General features: G+C 36.8%; 1 protein-coding gene across 1 annotated transcript; it reads left to right on the plus strand.

Annotated features, from left to right (window-relative positions):
* The first annotated feature begins 1,371 nt into the window (after positions 1–1,371).
* On the plus strand, positions 1,372–2,604 carry LOC146916592 (uncharacterized). The gene has a single exon (XM_085721678.1). It carries the CDS (start codon positions 1,372–1,374, stop codon positions 2,602–2,604), a length of 1,233 nt encoding a protein of 410 aa, XP_085577804.1.
* The last annotated feature ends 18,439 nt before the right edge of the window (positions 2,605–21,043 follow it).

A 21,043-nucleotide genomic window follows, 5' to 3' on the forward strand; every position in this document is an offset into this window, starting at 1 on the left:
TTTGAAATGAGCATGATGGGAGAGCTGAAGTTCTTCCTTGGCATTCAAATCAATCAATGCAAAGATGGAGTTTATGTTCATTAATCAAAGTATACAAAGGAGCTTCTGAAGAAGTTCAAGCTTGAAGATTGTAAAGTGATGAACACTCCAATGCATCCTACGTGCACCTTAAGCAAAGAAGATGAAGGAGCTAAAGTAGATCAGAAGCTGTACAGAGGTATGATTGGTTCATTGTTATACCTCACTGCATCTAGGCCAGATATTTTATTCAGTGTATGCTTGTGTGCAAGATTCCAATCAGATCCTAGTGAATCTAATATGACTGCTATCAAGAGAATCTTCAGGTATTTGAAAGGAAAAACTAATCTTGGACTCCTTTATAGGAAATCCTTAGATTATAAGCTAATTGGATTCTGTGATGCTGATTATGCTGGTGATAGGATTGAAAGAAAGTCAACCAGTGGCAGTTGTCAATTTCTGGGTGATAATCTTATATCCTGGGCTAGCAAAAGACAAACAGCTATTGCTATGTCTACAGCAGAAGCAGAATACATTTCAGCTGCAAGTTGTTGTACACAACTACTTTGGATGAAACATCAGTTGGAAGATTATCAGATAATTGCTAACAGTATTCCCATTTATTGTGATAATACTGCTGCTTTGTTTGTCTAAAAATCCAATTTTGCATTCAAGAGCTAAGCATATTGAAATCAAACACCATTTCATCAGAGACTATGTTCAAAAAGGAGTTTTAGATATACAATTCATTGATATTGAGAATCAATGGGCTGATATATTTACTAAGCCTTTAACTGTTGAAAAATTTGATTTTATAAAGAAAAATTTGAACATGCACTTTGTGTCTGATTAAATGCTTGCTCGCTCCTGAATAGGATTTTAGGTTCTGAAGTCAGTTCAGAAGCAGTTGTCCATCAGAAGCTCTTTATTAAGGTTCTGAGGAAAATTCGTTTCTGATGATGACGCCAGCATCTGAAGTCCTGAAGCTGGATTTTATGCATCTGAATAGTAGAGTTAGTGGAAACGCTGGAAGTTACTTTTTGTAGTAATACTGACCCACTAACTTGGAAGTTACTCTGAGAAATTCTGACTTGGCTTATCTGTATTGGTGTATAACTTAAAAGGGCAATGATGATTCAATAGCTTTGAAAAGTACTTTCACGCGCCCCCAATGTCATTAATGTTATGTTTGTTTGTCTCTTTTGAATTGCAATCGTTTTTACTTTTAACACTTTGACAATTCACACACTACTCACTTCACAACAAACACTTTGCTTTCAAACCTGTTCTTGCGAAGTAAGCGCATTCTCTCAACCCTAGAACCCTAAAAGTTTCATCTTCATCTCCAATCAAATGGCATCATCAAGCTCGCAACGAGAATCTCCAGAAGCTACTTCAAACATGCAACATCAAGGTGTTCCAGAATCTGGGCTGGTCATCAAACCTAAGACCATGTCTATTCCTGAAGAAAAATTGATTGTTCAAAAGGAGACACCTTTTGACTTCACTTATCTGAAGAAATACGATGTGGACATGGAAGCTTACGTCAAGAAACAAAAGCTACATGGTTATTTTCGTATGTTGAATGGACCAACATATGAGAATCTGGTAAAGGACTTTTGGTTAAGGGTTGAGGTCTACGACAAGGAAGCTGCAAAACTTGAAGAGAAAAGGGCTGTAGAGAAAGATTCAAGGTTAAAAGGAAAGACCAGAGAAGAAATGGGTCTGAAACCTTTTGAAGGATTGGAAATTAGATATGCAGTGATGGGTATCCCAGTAACCATCACCAAAAGAACTATTTCAAAAGCATGCAGGGTCTCTTCAAAAGGATATTTTAAGTGGGAAGTTAAGGATGATATTCTATTACAGAGCTACGTAAATCTGTTCTGCAATGGAAATTCTATGATGAAAACTGCAGAAATGGAAGTGTGTCACAGATTGTTGCTAAAGTTCAGTGCACATTGCTTCTTACAAAGAGGAGGAGGAGCTGATCAACCAAACAAGGATCATCAGCTAGCTTTATACTCATTGGCTACTTTTCAGAGAATTGACCTCCCAAATTACCTCTTGCATCATATGTGCTGGGCTATCAAAGAAGGTACTAGCAGGGAAAGGAAACAAGTACCTTGTGGAAGGCTTCTGTCAGAAATCTTTCACCAAGGCAAGCTGTTGGAGACTCTGAGAAACTTCAAACAAGCTTCTGATAGCTGTTTTATAGTTAGCACTTCAGATCGCATCTGGAACAGCAAATCCTTGTATGATATGAAGGTCATCAGCGAACATCCTGTTGATGAAAAATGGATTGAACTGACCACAGCTGAGTCAGAACCTTTGAAGGATTTTCCCTCCATCCTTCATGAAAACAATACTGAAGTTCTGGCCAGTCTGGTAGCTGCTCATGCCAGAGAATCAGGAGTCAACACTGTAGCTGTTGCTGCTGCTCCTGATGTGTCTAAAGGAAAAAGGGCCAGAACTGAAGCTGAATTTGTTGCTGCTAAGGAGAAGGGAAAGAAACAGAAAGTTGGTGCTGCTTCTGTTCCTAAGAAAAGAAGAAATAAAGAAGACACTGTATACACCATAGAGTGAGCAGAGGATGCTCTTGTTGAGCTAGAAAAGGAAGAGCTTGAGCCCAAGAAGAAGAAGGCTCCACTTCAGATTAGAAGTTCTATGGTTGAAGTGACTCCAGCATTGAAAAGGATGGCTAAGGAACGTGCTGATGATTTTAAAGCTAATAAGCAAGATTTGAAAGCTCAAAATGAACTAGAAAGAGATGAGGAAGAAGCTGTTGTTGAAAACATAAAGCAAGGTCAGATGAATTAGGGAGAGAATCTTGGAACAGCAAAAGCTGATGCTTCAGGTTCTGTTCCTCCAGCTGGTGCACCAGATGCTACCACTTCAGAAGTTGATAACTCAGTCAAGGTACTTCAGATTCCAAACACCACTGACCCTATTTCACCCTCTTCATCACAACCACCCATCCCTGAACAAGAAGAAGACAATACAGTCTTAGAAAATATTGTTCACCACTACTCAGGTGAATTACCTAATGTCAAGCCTACCTCAGAGAAAGTCTCTGAGACAACCTCAGAAGCAGTTGCTTTTGATAAAGTTGTTTCAGAAAGCCAACAACAACAATCACCCAAAGCTGACATTGACCCCCAACTCAACATTCAAACTTCACCACAACAACCACCAACCAATACTGAAACTGACCCCCAATCTAACCCACAACCAGAGCATACAGAACCACAAGGAGAACAAGCTTTACCCCATCCTACTCCAATGGAAATTGACAATCCTCAAGCCTCAACCTCAACCTCACAAATTAACCCTGACCAACCATCATCCTCAACTCAATCTGAACAACTCATCATTCCAGAGTCTAACCCTGTTCAAGACCCTTCCCTTAGTGATTCTGACCAATCCTCAGACCAAGAAATCCTTGAACAACCACCCCTTGACATACTGGAATCTGATTATATTGATGATGAGCTACTCAAGATCCTCTCAGAAATGCATAATCTGGTTGACCACAGAAGGGTAATTGATCTGCCATCAGCCTATGAGGAACAATGGGAATCCTTGCAGAAGAAAGCTACTGATTTGATAGCATCTGTAAGTAAAAAATGTATCAGAATCAAGACTACAGCTTGTTATACCCTAATTTTGGACCTAAAAATACTTGTTCAAAATTTTCTTTCATCTTTGATATATGTCTATTACTTTTGAAGAATTGCCAATTTACTATTGTTTACACTGACATTTTACTCTGCTTTATATCTCAACTTAGCTTTACAAATCTTTTCAACTATGTATTTGTCCATGTTTTCTTGCATTTCAAGTCATTCAAAACATCTTTCTTGCATTTCAAGTCATTTGAATTTGTCTCTGATCAATTGCATCTTTCTCTGCATTTTATTTCAATATTATTTGCAAAATTCATGAAAAAGGGTATTTTAGTCATTTCCTGTACCCAAACTCATTTTAGTCCTTTAAAAGTTGTTTGAGTCTTTTCAAATAGTTTGAATAAGTCTTTATTTCAATCTCACGTCAAAATCCATTTTAAAATTGCATTTGAAGTCACTTTGAGTCAGTTTAGCCCCTAGGGGCATTTCAGTCTTTTCATATGTTAAAACCCTGTTTAAATTCTAAAATCTGTCTCTGAGTCTTTTGATTTGCTTGTGTAAAACTTTTGCTTTAATTCCCTGTTAAAAATCCGTTTTAAAATTGCATCTGAGTCATTTTGAGTCGTTTTAGTCCCCAGGGGCATTTTTTAAAATTGCATCTGAGTCATTTTGGTCGTTTTAGTACCTCATTTAAGTAATTGGTTCGTTTTAGTCCGTTTTGTCATTTTTAATCGTTTCACTTTACGTTTATTTCAAATTACATTTTTTAAATTCAATTTTATTAATTTTTGTATTTTAGTCCATTTGTTAGTCCAAATAATTTTCAGGTGCCACATGTCCCACTCCAATTGGTCCAAGGCTTACCACATCACCTATAAAAGTCAAGGTCATGGTCAAAGAGTCACACTAATCATTTTTTCCAATCACTTTTCACAAAAAATACACAAAAAATAACAAAAAACCAATTTCTTTTCCCTCTTTCTTTCTCCACCGTAACAAACTATTTTCCACCACTTTCTCATCCCTAACCAACTTCCACCACCCTAACAATTTTCTTCTCCCACTTTCAACCACCATAACCAACTTTCCTCCACCACAAAAACCACCACAAAATCACCATAACAATCATCATCATCATCGGCATTCAACTACCATCCTCATCACATTCATCACAAACCTCAAGCAATTCACACACCAATCTTCACGCCGATCCTTACACCGATCACTGCCACGAACAGCTCATAGCGGCAACAATTAATCACTTCTCGGAAGCGAAATCGCAACCCAAATTGATTCTCATCACAACCAAACCACAACCTGCTTTCGGTTTCGCTTTCCATACCGTAACAACGAAGCTGAATCAGACCTCAACACTACAAGAACAACATCGATTCAGACCTTCACACGTTAATCTCGTCAGTTTCGTGCAAAACAGAAGCAAACCGAAATAGGAAAGAACAAAGGAAATAAGAACGGAAACGAGGGCTGCAGGTTCATCATCATAAGCTTCGAACTGAACAAGGAACGGGAAGGTGCAAAGGAAGAAAAGGCTGTTCGTGTTCTTCTTTTGGTAACATTTCTTCCTCGTTTTACACTTTCAGATCTAGGACTGCTTGGTAATTGTTTGTGAAAACCGAGTTGATTCTTGAAAAGAGGAGCGAGAGTTGTTTTAAAAACTGTAAAAAAAAATTGAATTCGGTGGAGGTTTAGATTCCGACGCGGTGGTGCCACTACCTGCCACCGCGCCGGATTGAGCAATCTCATCGGAGAAGATGACAAAAGGGGGCGCTGTTCTTGTTTCATGTGGAAAGAGAAGTGAGCAATTTTTTTTTAAAGGAAAGGAACGTGATATATGTTAAGCCTACTTGATTTCTTCATCAGCCAAAACACATGTTATACTATCCACATTTTTAACCCATGGCTGACCCATAACCCATGCTCTAACCCACTCCATCTACCCATAACCCAGCCCAACCAATTGTTTTCTATTCTGCTTCTGCTTGCTACTGGTTTACCCCTACATGCTTGCTGCACCCCCTGCTTGATTGAATCTTGCACTAGATTTCTTTTCTAAAATTTGCAATGTTTGTGTCTTGTTAATTCTATTTTTTTTTAGCATTAATACACGATTAATTTGGATCTAAAAAATATGTGAAGATATATTGATTTCTTTGTCAATCCATTGATTTTCATTTTTGTTAAAGTGTTGAGAAAAAACTCCAAATTAATCATGTTTTTTTGCATAGTCTTTTCTTGTGTGTGTTTCTTGAATTTGTGCATATTAAATTTTACCTCCAAAGCATGAAAAATGTATGTGAGTTTCCTTCTTGTTTGCTTGTTAAGTTTGCACTTGAATCTTGACGAAAATGTAGAGATAAATGTGATAACTATGCTTATAGGAATCATTGTGAATTTTGTGAGATATTAGTCCTTTTGATTCTTGCATCATGACTGAAAATTTGGCTATGATATTAGATCATTGGATTCATATTTTACAAGATTCATAATGATCTATTTTAAGCATGTTGTTATGTCGATTTCTTGCGTTTTAACCTTCCTTTTGCTCTTGGTAAATTCTTGGTTTCAAAGTGTGTCAAAATATATGCTCATAATCCCTTGGTTATTTCTATGTCATTGCCTTATTTTTTCTATGATGTTACCCTTTCAAAATGTCTAAAAATGTCAAGTTTCAATGTGTTTCTTGCTTACTTTGCTTGCTTCATTTTTTGCTATTATATCATTTGTATTACTAACCCCTTTCATTTCATGTCTCATACACTCCATAAGCATACTTCATTCTTCCATTTTAGTTTCATTTCTTGCACTTTAATTCCCACACCAATACTTAGAATGTAAAACTTAGGAATTTTGTACTTTATTTTCATACAATTTTTAATTTCTTGCAAGACCATAGAATGTAACTAGGGCATGATGTAAAGGACAATGGACTCTAATGATGTACACCGACACAAGCACCGACACATGCACACACATCACATAGATACTTTAGATGTATGGCTAGGATATGCATGTTTAGATGTATGTTTAGGATTGAATATGTTTAGGATTGAATGTTTAGATGAATGTTTAGGATTTACACTTAGGAAAATCATTTTCTAAAAAATATGAACAAAATCACTCAAATCATTTTCTAAATAAACCTTGGGATTCAAAATCCCATTGTATTTTCTCTTTTCATTTTCTTAACCAAATTTCAATGAAAATTAATCATACTTGACCTTTTTTGCAAATAACTAATTCCACCTCACATTTTCACAATCTCATGCCTTTGAGGCCTCTCAATCTCCATTCTTCAAATTCCAATTTTCAAACTTAAAATCAACCAACAAAAACAAAAACATTTTTTGGAAGAGAACTACGGTGGATTTGATCCCTTAAACGGGTACGTAGGCAAGGAACAAAATTCCTTCAATTCAAATAAAATAAAAATCCAAACACTTTCTTCTCCCTCCAATTCTTCACTTAGTAAACTTTTAGGTGTAAATATCATTTTCAAGTAGCATTTAAAAATAAAGCGCGCGCGTAGAAAGTAAAGACGGTTCCTATAGGGTACTATAGTGTTATGGGTGCCTAACATCTTCCCGTAGCGAAAACAACTCCCGGACCTCGATTCTCAAGGGTTTTGCTTACTTTTTCCCTTCCCAAGAAAAAATGAGATATCACCGGTTTAAAAGGTTCAAACTTAATCAATGTTTGACACCCGAAAACCAAGATAAAACACAGCTGTAAGGAGGTTTTTGAAGAATATGGAGTTAGAAAAGAAAGGTCCAAGGCTGCTTCTGACAAATGAGTCATTCTACTAAGAAGCTGACTACATGACAAGAGAAGCCAGGATGTTCAAGCTACTAAGGCAGCAGATGGCACAGCAATAGCATAAAGCTAAAGCAAGGGAATTTGCTCTTCTCTAGAGGCAACAAGTTCTTGAAGATCTGGTGAAGAAGCAAGCAGAACAAATGGAGAAGATGATGAAACAACAACAAACTAAACCTTAGTTGCACACCCTAGTGTTTATTTTTGTTTGTTGTTTAACTGTTTCAGTTCTTGCTTCTGAACATCTCTTGTTTTACATTTCTTACTGTCTCTGAATGATATTAACTTGCTTAGTTGGTTCTGATTCATAATGCCTTCATATTTTGTTCATATACATATTCATTGCTCTGAATTGCTTATATTTAGATAAGATTATAGGTTCTGATTTTAGTTATACTCTCTTCATGTTTGAGTTTTTCTCAGATCTTTTTGTCTTTATTGCTTATTTGATTTTTGCTAATGACAAAAGGGGAAGTATATGTGATAGTATTTTTTTTTTGGTTACATATGTGATAGTATTTAAAGGCTCTGAGCCCCATTAATAATATTTGAAAATTTTGAGAAACTCTATCTTTTTGTCTTACCTTTAAAGGGATGTATCAAAAAGGAGGAATATCAAAATTTCAAATAAAATTAACTGAACCATTCTTCTTATCTATAAGTTAATTCTTTCAATTTTAAGCTCTGATATTTTTATTGTGGGTAAAATGAATTTAATTAACCTGGATAGAACTTAGGGGGAGCTTACAAACCTCACCTTAAAAACTATCAGACTCAGGGGGAGTTAGAGCTTACAAACCTCTGACTCTGAGCTTACAAACCTCAGAACCCCAAAGTCAACTTGTTAATTAGATTAACAACAATTGATCAATTTTAAATACTATTGTTTGTCATCATCAAAAAGGGGGAGATTGTTGGAACAAAATGTGTTTAACAATGAACCTTAAAGAGTTTTGATGATAACAAAGTATTAAAACTTAAAAATTGGACTAGCTAATATATGTTCAAGTGTACAGGACCATAGTTAAAAATTTACATCACATAAAGGTTCTGAAGAACAAAAAGAGAGCTAAGGAATCAAGAAAAGGAAGCTTGAAAGCATCTGAAAAGAAGTGCCTCTGAATATGAAAGAGCATCTGAAGACAAAAGTGCGCCTGAAGAATGATGACGTCATCAGAAGGTGAAGGTCATCAGAAGCTGAAGGTCATTAGAAGCGGATAGTCATCAGAAGCGGATAGTTCAGAAGCGACTTCATCAGAAGCTGAAGCTCATCAGAAGCTGATTATCACCACAAGCTGAAGATTCAAAGATCAACAGTTCAAAAGCTGTCTATTGGATTCGAAAACACTGCAGAAGACTAGTGGATGGTTGCAACGGTCATTTTGGTGAAGATTTAAAGGCTTTGGAAGCTTATCTTCAAAAAGCGTTGACATTGTACTTTGTACAAACTGTACAACCACCTTCTCCACTACTCTGTTTTGTGTCCACGCTACACAACAAGAAAACAGCTCCAGAATAACAGCTATGCCTGCAAAGATGTTCCTTCATAATGGGAATGGATTTCAAATTGGTTCTGCATAGGACAACAACCAAATCAGGCAAAAGATCATTGGTGAAAGATCAAGCTTCAACAATGACTCTTTGATGTGCTGGCAATTTCACAACGTCTCTTTCACACCTCTATATAAAGGAGTGAAGACTTAGAGATTTGGTAATGCTGAACAAAAGACTCTCAACATTTTTACAAGTGCCAAACCTCTGCTGAAGTTGTTTTGCATTCACTTAGAATTTCTGTGTCTGAAAGTCATATCTTAGAAATTCTTAAGTCTTAGAGTCTGTATCTGATTTGTATTGTGAGCACCTCTGATTGTATATCAAGTGTTCAACCTTAAACAATTTTCTGTGTAATTTTGTTTAGTTAGAAGTCTCTTGCAGTTGTGCTTGAGCAGGGAAGTCTCTTGATTGTGTTCTTAAGCATAGGAAGACTCTTGCAAGGTGTTCTTGAGCAAAGGAAGTCTCTTGCAGGTGTGCTTGAGCAATTGTAATCAGATATTACATTCTAGTGAAATCTCCTTGGAAGTGCAAGGGGGACTGGACTACTTCCAGATTGTGGAAGGAACCAGTATAATTGCTTTGTGTCTTTCTTCTTCTCTCTCTCTGTTTTATTCCGCTGCGTTCAGATTCTGACTATCACTTCAGAAGTTGTTTCACTTAACTTCTGATCAGTGTGTTCAGTTTTTAGAGAAACGAAGAATTGTTCAAAACACAATTCAACCCCCCTTCTTGTGTTTTTCTCACCTTCAGAACACTTGATATACAATCAGAGATACAAACTCTTAAGACTCTAGAATTTCTAAGATATGAAAGTTGTTAAGAAATTCTAAGTGAACTTTTGATGCAGAACAATTTTGACAGAGTTTTGGCACTTGTAAATTGTTGTTGAGCCCTTGCCATTCTCTAAGTCTTCACTCCTTTATATAGAGGTGTGAAAGAGACGTTGTAAAATTGCCAGCACATCAAAAAAGAGTCGTTTGAAACTTTGATCAATCACAAATGATCTTTTGCCTGATATGGTTATTGTCTTATGAAGGATCAATTTCAAATCCATTCTAAGTCTGAAGGAACATCGTTGCAGGCATAGCTGTTATTTTTGCCCTGTAGTAGAGACAGAACAGAGTAGTGGAGGTAGTGGTTGTACACTTCGTACAATTGTACTTTGTCAACGCTCTTCAAAGAACAAGCATCCAATGACTTCAAATTCATTTGAATTAGTCGTTGCTTCACTCTTCTGGTCTTCTGCAATGCTAGACATGATTAAATCCTTTGAACAACCTTTGAAGCTTTAAGTCTCTCATCTTCTGATGAACTTCAGCTTCTAGTGATATTGCTTCTGATAAGGTGCTTCTGATGAACTTGCTTCTGATGACTTCATCACTTCAGAAGCTCTTGACTTCGGGAGCACTTCTCTTCAGATGCTTCAAGCTTCCTTCTTGTTGATTCCATTGCTCTCATTTGTTCTTCCAGTACTTAAGCTTTAAGTAGACACAAATTTTTTGTCTATTTTATATGAGAATGACTATTTTATATGAGAATGGTGAGAATGAATCTCAGCAATCAAGATCAAAATAAATGGTTTAGATTAAAAAAAACTTATTTTAGATAACACATGTCTTTCCGCATACTATCCTCAATCCATTCAACTTCTCATCTTCTCTAATCTTCCATCCTTTTTTTTTTTTGAAAGATAATCTTCCATCCTTTGTTGTTGCTCTCCAGATCGTTCCTCCTATTTTTTCCCACATTTTATCTGGGTCGAATTCCACAGATCCATCATCAAAGCCATATATTTCAACTCTCCAAATTTTATCCTTCTCTCGGTTTCTGTCCTAAATTAGTGCACCAAAAATCTCCTCTCTAATTTAAAATTGAGGAATGGAATGAAGCTTTGGAAAATCAGCAAAACATTATGAAATAAATGAGCTTTTGAAAATCAATTCTATCTCAAATAGAAAATTGATGTGTTTTGTGCAAAACTCAAAATAATCAGTTATCGATTTTAAATTGGATTCAATTTTTCCATCATATATGATCATTCAATCACTAACCCTATTTTCTCCATTGTCCACTAATTCTTTCTCAAAGCTTGCGACATATTTTTGGTGGTTTAGGGGTTCAATTCTAAATTGTGTGAAGAAGACCATCCATGATATATAACATTAAAGAGATCTATGGATTAATAACACTGATGAACATTTATGCGATTGAAAAATAAAATTAGATGAGTTTCAAATAAATTTTGCAAATCATATATAAATTTTTCAATTCTTTGATGAAAAGTTGTTGTGTTTAATTGGATGGTGTTGCTATGAGAATCACAAAGATGAAATGTATCAGAGAGATGGAGTGGAGAAGATGAAAGAATGAGTTTATGAAATTTGATAGAATAGGGTGAGGTACATACGTGACTTTTTAATCTCAATCATTTATTTTTGATCTGATGGTTGATGATCATTCTCATATAAAATAGTCATTCTCATAGTATAGATCCTATATATATATATATATATATATATATATATATATATATATATATATATATATATATATATATATATATATATATATCATCTTGCACCACTTTAATAAGAATAGGCTTGACTTGTTCAGCAAGAGGTGTTTTCGGATGCTCCCCTTCCCGTGAAACCCTAACGTTATTACCTTTCAGAGGCTGATTCTCAGGGACTGCAGAACATGTAACTATCACAAATGGAATTTCATGCTCCTTATCATCAGGTACATATTGACTTTGCACAACAACATTTGTCGATGGAGTGGTTTAATCCTATTCTGATGTAACCTTCCCCTACGGCTCGTTTGGTGAGGAGATCCTTGTATATGGGTCACAATTTCCTCATGATTGCTTTAACATCATTGCTCCCTAGAACCTCTTCCTCATGATTGATGTTATGTTCGTTCTATTCAAGTTGAATATCCTTCATGAAAAAAGGTATAACATTATCAACCTTAGCAGTAGTAGGTGATTTTTCACCTGATGAGACTTTCATAGTTTGGTCAAGTATGTTATCAGAATCCATTATGATCTCATCAATTATTTTTGTCCTTTCCCTCTTCAATCATTTTGCTGTACTTCCCATCTTGGTTGATTTTCATACAAATGACATCCCCTAATTAATCTTTATGGGAGCTGGATTTTGTCTATCGATACCACCAGTGTTAGGAAACATGGTATCCATGGATGAAGGAGAGAAAAGCTAACAAACTCTTTGTATTGATGGAAAATGGAATATTACAAAATGATGAAGTTGTCCCACTAATGGGGTTATTACAAGTATATATACTCCTACAACTAGTATCTCTAATAGTCCCCCTCAAGTTGGAAGGTGTTCAAAACACTTCTAACTTGAAATGAGAAAATACAAGGAAAGATGCCGGGAACACATCGGCTAAAAAAAATCATCAAACAAGTGTTTATCCAACAAGAAGCAACCACAACTCAAGGTTGAACCAATTGAAGGAAGGAGCAACAAAGCAACGTTTAACCACCATCCGATAGAAGCCAATATCAACAAAGCCAATTAAGGCACAACGCTTAACCATCAAGAGTTCTCAATAACTCAAGACAGAAGCACAAGAAAAGAAATACCAAGGATATCCAAAATCAATGATGATATCCAAAAAAGAAGTGCAAGGAAGGGCCATAGTCTACAATGGAAGGAGGTCATATGTTGAACAAACTTCACACCAAAGGTACCATGAAGCAACAAGACCAAGGTTCCAAAGATAAAAAGTGATGCCCTCCAATGCCGAGCCGAGACAAGAAAAACCAAATGCAAGCCAATAGAGATGCATAGCCATGTGATGTGTCTTCAAACCATAGAAAACAAATCCATGTTGATGCAACTTCAACCCATCGGCCAACAAATCAATGCTTGAAACACTGAAGCGTAAGAAAGAACCAACATAGCCAAAACCAAAAATCAAACAAAATGTAGCAGTAATGGTGCACCAAATAAATCCAAACATGCAGCCCAGAGACATCAAAAATAAGCCAAGAAGATGCTCTAAAGGTCTTGCACTTTCAACTTCAAACAACTTGTGAGCATCCAATTCAAAAGCACACATTCTTCAATAACCAAATAATAGAGATAGACATAGATGCCCAAATAACCATTCCAACATAAGTGAACCAAAAGCAAAAGGTAACAAGATAGCAGCTAGGCTCAAGGGACACCAACACTATCCAGCAATATATGGTTCCTTGCCAAAATACTTCACACACGATTCAGGAATTAAAACATAAGGCAATCAATCAAAACAAAATTGTACTTTTCCTGCAACTTATATACCTTCTTGAGCCATATTGGAGCAGTAGAAGCAGACACAACCATCAGAAAAGGAATCCATGTCAAAATTGGCTTCAAACAATACTAAACCCAAGGATGAGGAAATCAAAACAACATAACTAGGTAACAATCTGCTCATGAAAGTTTACCAATTGCACAAACCGGAGAACACATATTCAATACCACAAAACATAATGATGATAAGTCCAGGTAGGAATGTGGTAACACCAACGGAATTCCAAATAAGTGTGATGGACACCTACACAACTAGAACAGAAAAAAGGTTCCCAAAACATCACCTCTGATCAACGTGCTTCATCAAAACAAAACGCGCTTCTGTAAACGTGCTTCTAACAGAATCCTTACGCATCCAAAAACACAACCAAATGCTTCCATGTCAAATTCAGAGTTGAGAAGTACGTCAAATTGGAAGCAAGAAGCAATACTCAATCCACAATTGAACAGAGTTTAAGAGCTTTCACAATTGTAGTGTCAACAACAGGGTTGTCAAACTGAACACAATTACCAATCTGTTTTCACTGAAGAATTTCAACAAACACCTTGTGAGCAGTTGATGAACTCTCTCAATATTAAGAGGATCGAGAGAAAAGAGAGAGAAAAAAAAACTATCAAAACTGAATCAGAATCCCTAATATATGGGAAAAAGATACAAATGAAATCACAAACTCCAGAATTAGGGAAAAGTGAGAAAGAAAAAAAAAATTGCGATGAAAACAGGATTTTATCGCAAGAACATGTAACGACTCAATCACGAAAAATCGAAGGATTCAGAAACTGAAAAATTCGATCGTTCAAGAAATGTTTATTGAACATGAAATTGAATCTGAAAAGAAATAAAAAGAAGATCGGATCGAAAAATCGAAACCGAATTGGAATTGAAAACAGAAAACCCTAAGAATTGGGGAAAAAGTGATAACGAAATTGCGATGATAACAAAGCAGTAATCGCAAGGAAGATGAAATAATTCGAGTAAGAAACTCGAATCCAATATGAAGCAAAAATTGAACGTAGAAGGAGAAAACAAAATGCACGAACAAGAGATAAACAATCACGAAATCGCGAAAGCAATCACAAATGAAAAAGGTTGATCGAACTAAGAAAAGGGTTCCAAAGATTTAGATAACAGATTGTAAACGAAATTGATGAACAAAACAAGGAAAAGAACTGAATCCGAACACAAGAAAAGTGTGATTTTCTCTAGAAAAGGAAAATGAAACTGACGTGAGAAAATTAAATTTTCTCAAGAAAATGCAGCGGAAAATCCTTCAAGGAGGATACCAGATTAGCTCTGATACCATGTTAGGAAACATGGTATCCATGGATGAAGGAGATAAAAGCTAACAAACTCTTTGTATTGATGGAAAATGGAATATTACAAAATGATGAAGTTGTCCCACTAATGGGGTTATTACAAGTATATATACTCCTACAACTAGTATCTCTAATAACCAGAAATGATGAATCAACGCAAGGCAACAGGAAAATAATCGTCACAATCACCCAACTGATAATTGGATGATCCCCCGTCTACAACCTCAATTGAAAAACGCACTTGCAGAACACTCATGGTCAAGGTTTTTGTGCATACGAAAAAGAGCCGACAAGGCCGTGGGTTATCATGTCCACCACGGGGTACTCGTTCTTTAGAATCGGGACCTTGGAGTCTTGAATGGTTAAGTGACCAACACCATGGGGAGGCCGGCGTTATCAAATCATCCATTAAGAAAAGGAAGAATGTGGTGCGGCCTAATCCTATTTTGGCTGCTACTAGTGATAAGAAACGCAAGAAGGTGAATGGAGTCCTGCGTCATTCTGTGCTTAGTCTAAAAAAAGTTTCCAGGCTACCTTGTAAAGATCGTTCATCTGTTTTGAAAATTCTGAAGAAAAATGTTAGAAAACGTCAGGGTTCCAACCGACATAAGAAAGCGGTGGAGGTGGTGTCTCAAAATGTTTCCGTTGGTAGTTCTTCATCTGACTCGGTGAATAATGATTGGTCTCACTGGGTGGTTTTAAAAGGGAATGATAAGGTTGCGGTGGAGGACGTGTGGGGTATTGGAAAGGCGATTGGTGTTCAGTTTGATGGGGAGTCTCATAATATGTATGGGGTGCTAGCTAATAGAGGTAGAGGGAGGGGTCGGGCTCGTAGTCAGGAGGTTGGGGGAGGTGGAGATTCGGTGGGGAGGGGTTGTTAGTTGTCGTTGGTGGAGGGTGTGGGGAAGGGTGAGGGTGTTAGGGATGAAGTTGATTTCATGGAATGTGCGGGGGTTAGGAGGCTTTGAAAAGAGGAAGGAAGTTCGTTCTCTTGTCATCGAGAAGAATCCGTTTATTTTATGCTTACAAGAAACTAAGATGCAAGTGTGTGATGATGGTTTATGTGCTTCACTGTGGGGAAACTCCGAGGTGTCTTTTTCTTTTCGTCCTTCTCAAGGGGCCTCTGGAGGGTTGTTAACGTTGTGGGATAATTCAGAAGTGGAAGAGTGGTCGTCGTCTAGCAGTCTTCATACTTTGATTATTCATGGTCGGTTTATCAAATCTAATGAGGAATTTTACTTGTTTAATATTTATGCTCCGTGTGACGCTGCAGCCAGAAAAATCTTATGGGACTCTTTATCTCCTAGATTTCTTCTCTTGAGGGGTAAGAAAGTTTGTGTTTGTGGGGACTTTAATGCAGTTCGTTGTCGAGTGGAGAGGCGATCCACTTCAGAAGGAAATGTTACCTCCGATTTTTCTCATTTCAATAATTTCATTGATTCTAATTTGCTCTTTGATCTTCCCTTGGGAGGTCGAATGTTCACTTGGTACAAAGGGGATGGCAAATCGATGAGTAGGCTTGACCGATTTTTGTTATCTGAGGATTGGTGTCTGAAGTGGCCTAACTGTCTACAGATTGCGCAGTTGAGGGAATTATCTGATCATTGTCCGTTGGTTTTGTCTGTTGATGAGGAAAATTGGGGACCTAGGCCAGCGAGGCTATTGAAATGTTGGAAGGATATTCCCGGGTATAATCAATTTGTGAGTAACAAATGGAAATCTCTCCAGGTAGATGGCTGGGGGGGTTATGTATTAAAGGAAAAATTTAAGTTGGTTAAATTAGCTCTAAAGGAGTGGCATGTTTCTCACACTCAAAATTTACCAAGGAAAATTATTGATCTCAAGGACTGTATGGCAGCTTTAGACAGTAAAGGTGAAGTGGAAGAGTTGACTGAAGAGGAATGTGCGGAATTATTTGGTGTTTCGTCAGATATTCATTCTTTGTCCCGTCTTAATTCGAGTATTTGTTGGCAGCAGTCCCGGGTGCAGTGGTTACGTGATGGTGATGCTAATACCAAATTCTTCCACTCGGTTATGTCGAGGAGGAGGCGTCATAACGCGTTGTGTTCTATTTTGGTTGATGATGTGGTCATTGAGGGAGTGCAGCCTATCCGAAATGCTGTTTTCTCACATTTTGCATAACACTTTCAGTCAGAAAATGTTAACCGTCCCTCTGTGTCTAATTTGAGGTTCTCTTCGTTGTCTGTGGCGGAGGAGGTTAGTTTAATTAAACCGTTCTCGGATGATGAAGTTAAGGCAGCTGTGTGGGATTGTGATAGTTTTAAGAGTCCGGGTCCGGATGGCATTAATTTTGGCTTTATAAAGGATTTTTGGTTGGACATGAAGGATGATGTTATGAGATTTGTATCCGAGTTTCATCGCAATGGTAAATTATCAAAAGGTATCAACACTACTTTTATTGCTTTAATTCCTAAAGTTGATAGCCCTCAGAAGCTTAATGATTTTCGACCTATTTCTCTGGTGGGAAGTTTGTACAAAATTTTGGCAAAACTACTTGCTAACAGACTTCGAGGTGTGATTGCTTCTGTTATTTCGGACTCTCAATCGGCGTTTGTTAAAAATAGGCAAATTCTGGATGGAATTCTGATAGCTAATGAGGTTGTCGATGAGGCTCGGACAAAGAACAAAGACCTTATGTTGTTTAAGGTGGATTTTGAAAAGGCGTACGACTCGGTTGATTGGGGGTATTTGGACTCCGTTTTGTCTCAAATGTCCTTCCCGGTTCTTTGGAGAAAGTGGATTCGAGAGTGTGTCAGTACGGCCACAGCTTCTGTTTTAGTGAATGGCAGCCCCACTGATGAGTTTCCGCTACAGAAAGGGCTCAGACAAGGTGACCCGTTGTCTCCTTTCTTGTTTTTGTTGGCGGCTGAGGGCCTTAATGTCTTGATGAAGTCATTGGTTGAGGCTCGGTTGTTTACTGGTTATAGCATTGGGGAAGTCAATCCGATTGTTGTGTCTCATCTTCAATTTGCTGATGATACTTTGTTATTGGGAACTAAAAGTTGGGCTAATGTTCGTGCTTTGCGAGCGGCTCTTGTTATTTTTGAGTCTATGTCAGGTTTGAAAGTGAATTTCCATAAAAGCTCGTTGGTGGGGGTTAACATCGCTCCTTCCTGGCTATCTGAGGCCGCGTCTGTGCTAAATTGTAAAGTGGGTAAGGTACCTTTCCTGTACTTGGGTATGCTTATTGGTGGTAATCCTCAGAGATTGTGTTTCTGGGATCCTATTGTGAATCGCATTAAAACTAGACTGTCAGGTTGGAATAGTCGTTTCCTATCATTTGGTGGCCGATTGGTTCTTCTCAAATCTGTCTTGACTTCTCTACCTGTCTATGCACTTTCCTTCTTCAAAGCTCCGTTAGGTATAATCTCTTCCATTGAATCTTTATTGAATAAATTTTTTTGGGGTGGGGGTGAGGATCATAGGAAAATTTCTTGGATTGGTTGGAGTTCTGTTTGTCTGCAGAAGGAGGTTGGAGGGTTGGGGGTTAGACGGTTGAAGGAGTTCAATTTAGCATTACTAGGAAAATGGTGTTGGAGGATGTTAGTGGATAGGGATGGTTTTTGGTATAGAGTTTTAGTTGCCCGTTACGGCGAGGTTAGAGGGAGGTTGGAGGTTGGGGGCCGGAGTTGTTCTTCATGGTGACGGGAGGTAGGGAGGATTAGGGATGGGGGCGGTTTTGATGGGGGAGGTTGGTTTCAGGAGTGTGTGTCAAAGAAGGTGGGGGATGGAACTGATACTCTATTTTGGTTTGATAGATGGTTGGGGCCGGTTCCTTTGTGTGTTTGTTTCTGTAGGTTGTTTGAGTTATATGAGAACAAATATATTACGGTGGCTGATTTGTTTTCTCTTGGTGTGGCGGAGGGGGGCGAGGCGTGGCAGTGGAGGAGGAGACTGTGGGCGTGGGAGGAAGAGATGTTAGAGGAGTGTAGGGCTTGTCTATTTGATGTTTCTTTGCATGTTGATGTTTCAGATCAGTGGTTGTGGCTCCCGGATACCATAGAGGGTTACTCTGTTCGGGGGGCTTATGATGTGTTGACCTCAAAAGACTTACCTTTAATGGACCCAGCAGCGGAGTTAGTTTGGCATCGGCAGGTTCCTCTGAAAGTCTCTGTTTTTGCCTGGAGGCTACTTCGTGATCGATTACCTACCAAATCGAATCTGATCTATAGAGGTGTTGTTTCACCAGAAGCTGGTCTGTGTGTTTCAGGTTGCGGTTCTTTAGAGTCGGCGCAACATTTGTTTCTTTTTTGTCCTACTTTTGCTGCTTTATGGCCCATGGTTCGCGATTGGCTTGGTTTTTATGGAGTGGACACGAATGTTTTGTCTGATCACTTTGTCCAGTTTGTTCATTCAACAGGTGGAAATCAAGCTACAAAGAATTTTTTTCAGCTTGTTTGGCTCCTTTGTGCATGGGTTTTATGGACTGAACGTAATAATAGGTTGTTTAATAATTCTATTACTCAGATGCCTAGGTTGTTGGACAAAGTAAAATATTTGTCTCTAGGGTGGCTGAAAGCTAGAAATGCTACCTTTCCTTTTGGTACAGATAGATGGTGGTCAAGCCCTTTAATTTGTTTAGGTATTGGCTAATCTGCTTTGGTTCTTGTAAATACTATATGTTGTTTTGAAGAGTCTTTTTGGCACATCTTGTGCTATTGAGACTCTTGTGTGGTGTTAATATAATTCCATTTTCGTTTTTTCAAAAAAATACAAGACAAATTGCATTTGTACTTATTGCTATTGCACTAGTAGAAATTGTAAATTGAGATGATGTTGTATGATACCAACAAACAATTTTCAATAGCGCCAAAGGACAAGCAAACTCTAAGCGTGTGTTTTTTTTTTGAAGGAACTCTAAGGGTGTGTTTGGAAGGAGAGTTTAGGAGGGGAGGGTTTACTTTTCATTTTTAAATCATGGATACTATGAAATATTTTTTAAAAAGTAAAAATATTAAAATGATAAACGATCATATAATAATTCAATCACACATAATTTATTTTAGAAAAACATGTTATTTAGTCCGATATTTAAAAAAGAAAAGTAAATTCTCCTCTCCCTTCCCCTCCTAAACCCTCAATCTAAACACACCCTAAATCAACAATCATCCACGAATGATTCATGATCATGAGAATTGATCAAACAATGATGAAAACAGCGCTCATTCTGGAGATAAAACCCAGAAGATCTTTCAAAAAATATCAAGGTAAGATATTTCTCATATGATATGACTTCTGTTATAAAAAGATGTGATTATTATAAAAAGATTTTCTCATATGACTCTTCTACAACCCTCGACAAAATATTTTATTATAAAATAAAATTTGAATGACATGTTTAAGATCTATTTTATTTTATTTTTTACTCAAATTTAACTTGAGTTTTTTAATATTACTAGATCGGTACAATTGTAAATAAAAATGATCAATTTGATTATACTTTATGTCCTTGGATGGGTCTCTCTTAGGCGCCAACATAGTTGGGATGCTTCAGTTTCTTCCTGATGCCTAGGCTTCCTCTTAGCATTATAAAAAAAAAAATCATATAAAAAAACAGTAAGAGACCAGTGCAATCGTATGGGTCTTGTACATCGTGGTAATTATATAAAAAGTAGGGTTAATTGTTGAAATTGAGCTTGTAATACATGCAAAATAAAATAAAAAATCCTGTAAAATAAAAAACATATATTCTAACCCTCTAATTTTAGATTCTTGTTTTTTTGAAGAATTTTAGATTCTTGTTTTTTTGAAGAATTTTAGATTCTTGTTATTTACTACCCTATAATATAGTGAAATTTAAAAAAAGTAACTTGGAGGTTGAATTTTTTCATGATGTTTTACTTACATGTTTATGACGTTAAAATATAGCTTTACACAAAAAAAAAAAAATTCGACAAGGCTCAAATTAATTATGAATTTTTAAAGCGTAAAAAAACAACGGAAATCTCGACCTATAACTTGAAGTTTGAGCCAATTATTTGCAGAGACATCTATAAAAATACATAAAAAGATCTGCAAAGTTTCATAGCTTTCTAAGACTTTTTGATTTCTTTTTATTTTTCAACCAAAATGTGCAAAACTGCAATTTTGTTCTAAGTAAGCATATACTCACGGGTCAATTTTCCTTCCCTAATTTTGTAAGCATGGTTAGAACATCATAAAAACCTTCACCATAAAATTTTAGAGTTTCTAAACGAGAGACAAATTAATTATGAATTATTTAGGAAATTCATATTTATGAAGAATAAAAATCATAATCAATATGTCCCTATTTAGAAAAATCTAGTTTTTTTTGTGTAAACAATATTTAAACGTCTTAAACATGTCTGGAAAAAATCATAAAAAATTCAA

This window comes from Medicago sativa, chromosome 6 (genome assembly GCF_051527215.1).
Source record: "Medicago sativa cultivar Bolivia chromosome 6, Bolivia_mono, whole genome shotgun sequence".
Taxonomy (NCBI): Eukaryota; Viridiplantae; Streptophyta; class Magnoliopsida; order Fabales; family Fabaceae; genus Medicago; species Medicago sativa.

What these genes read in the sequence shown, in the direction of transcription:
- LOC146916592 (XM_085721678.1), top strand. Translation starts at nt 1,372, where the DNA reads ATGGCATCATCAAGCTCGCAACGAGAATCTCCAGAAGCTACTTCAAAC.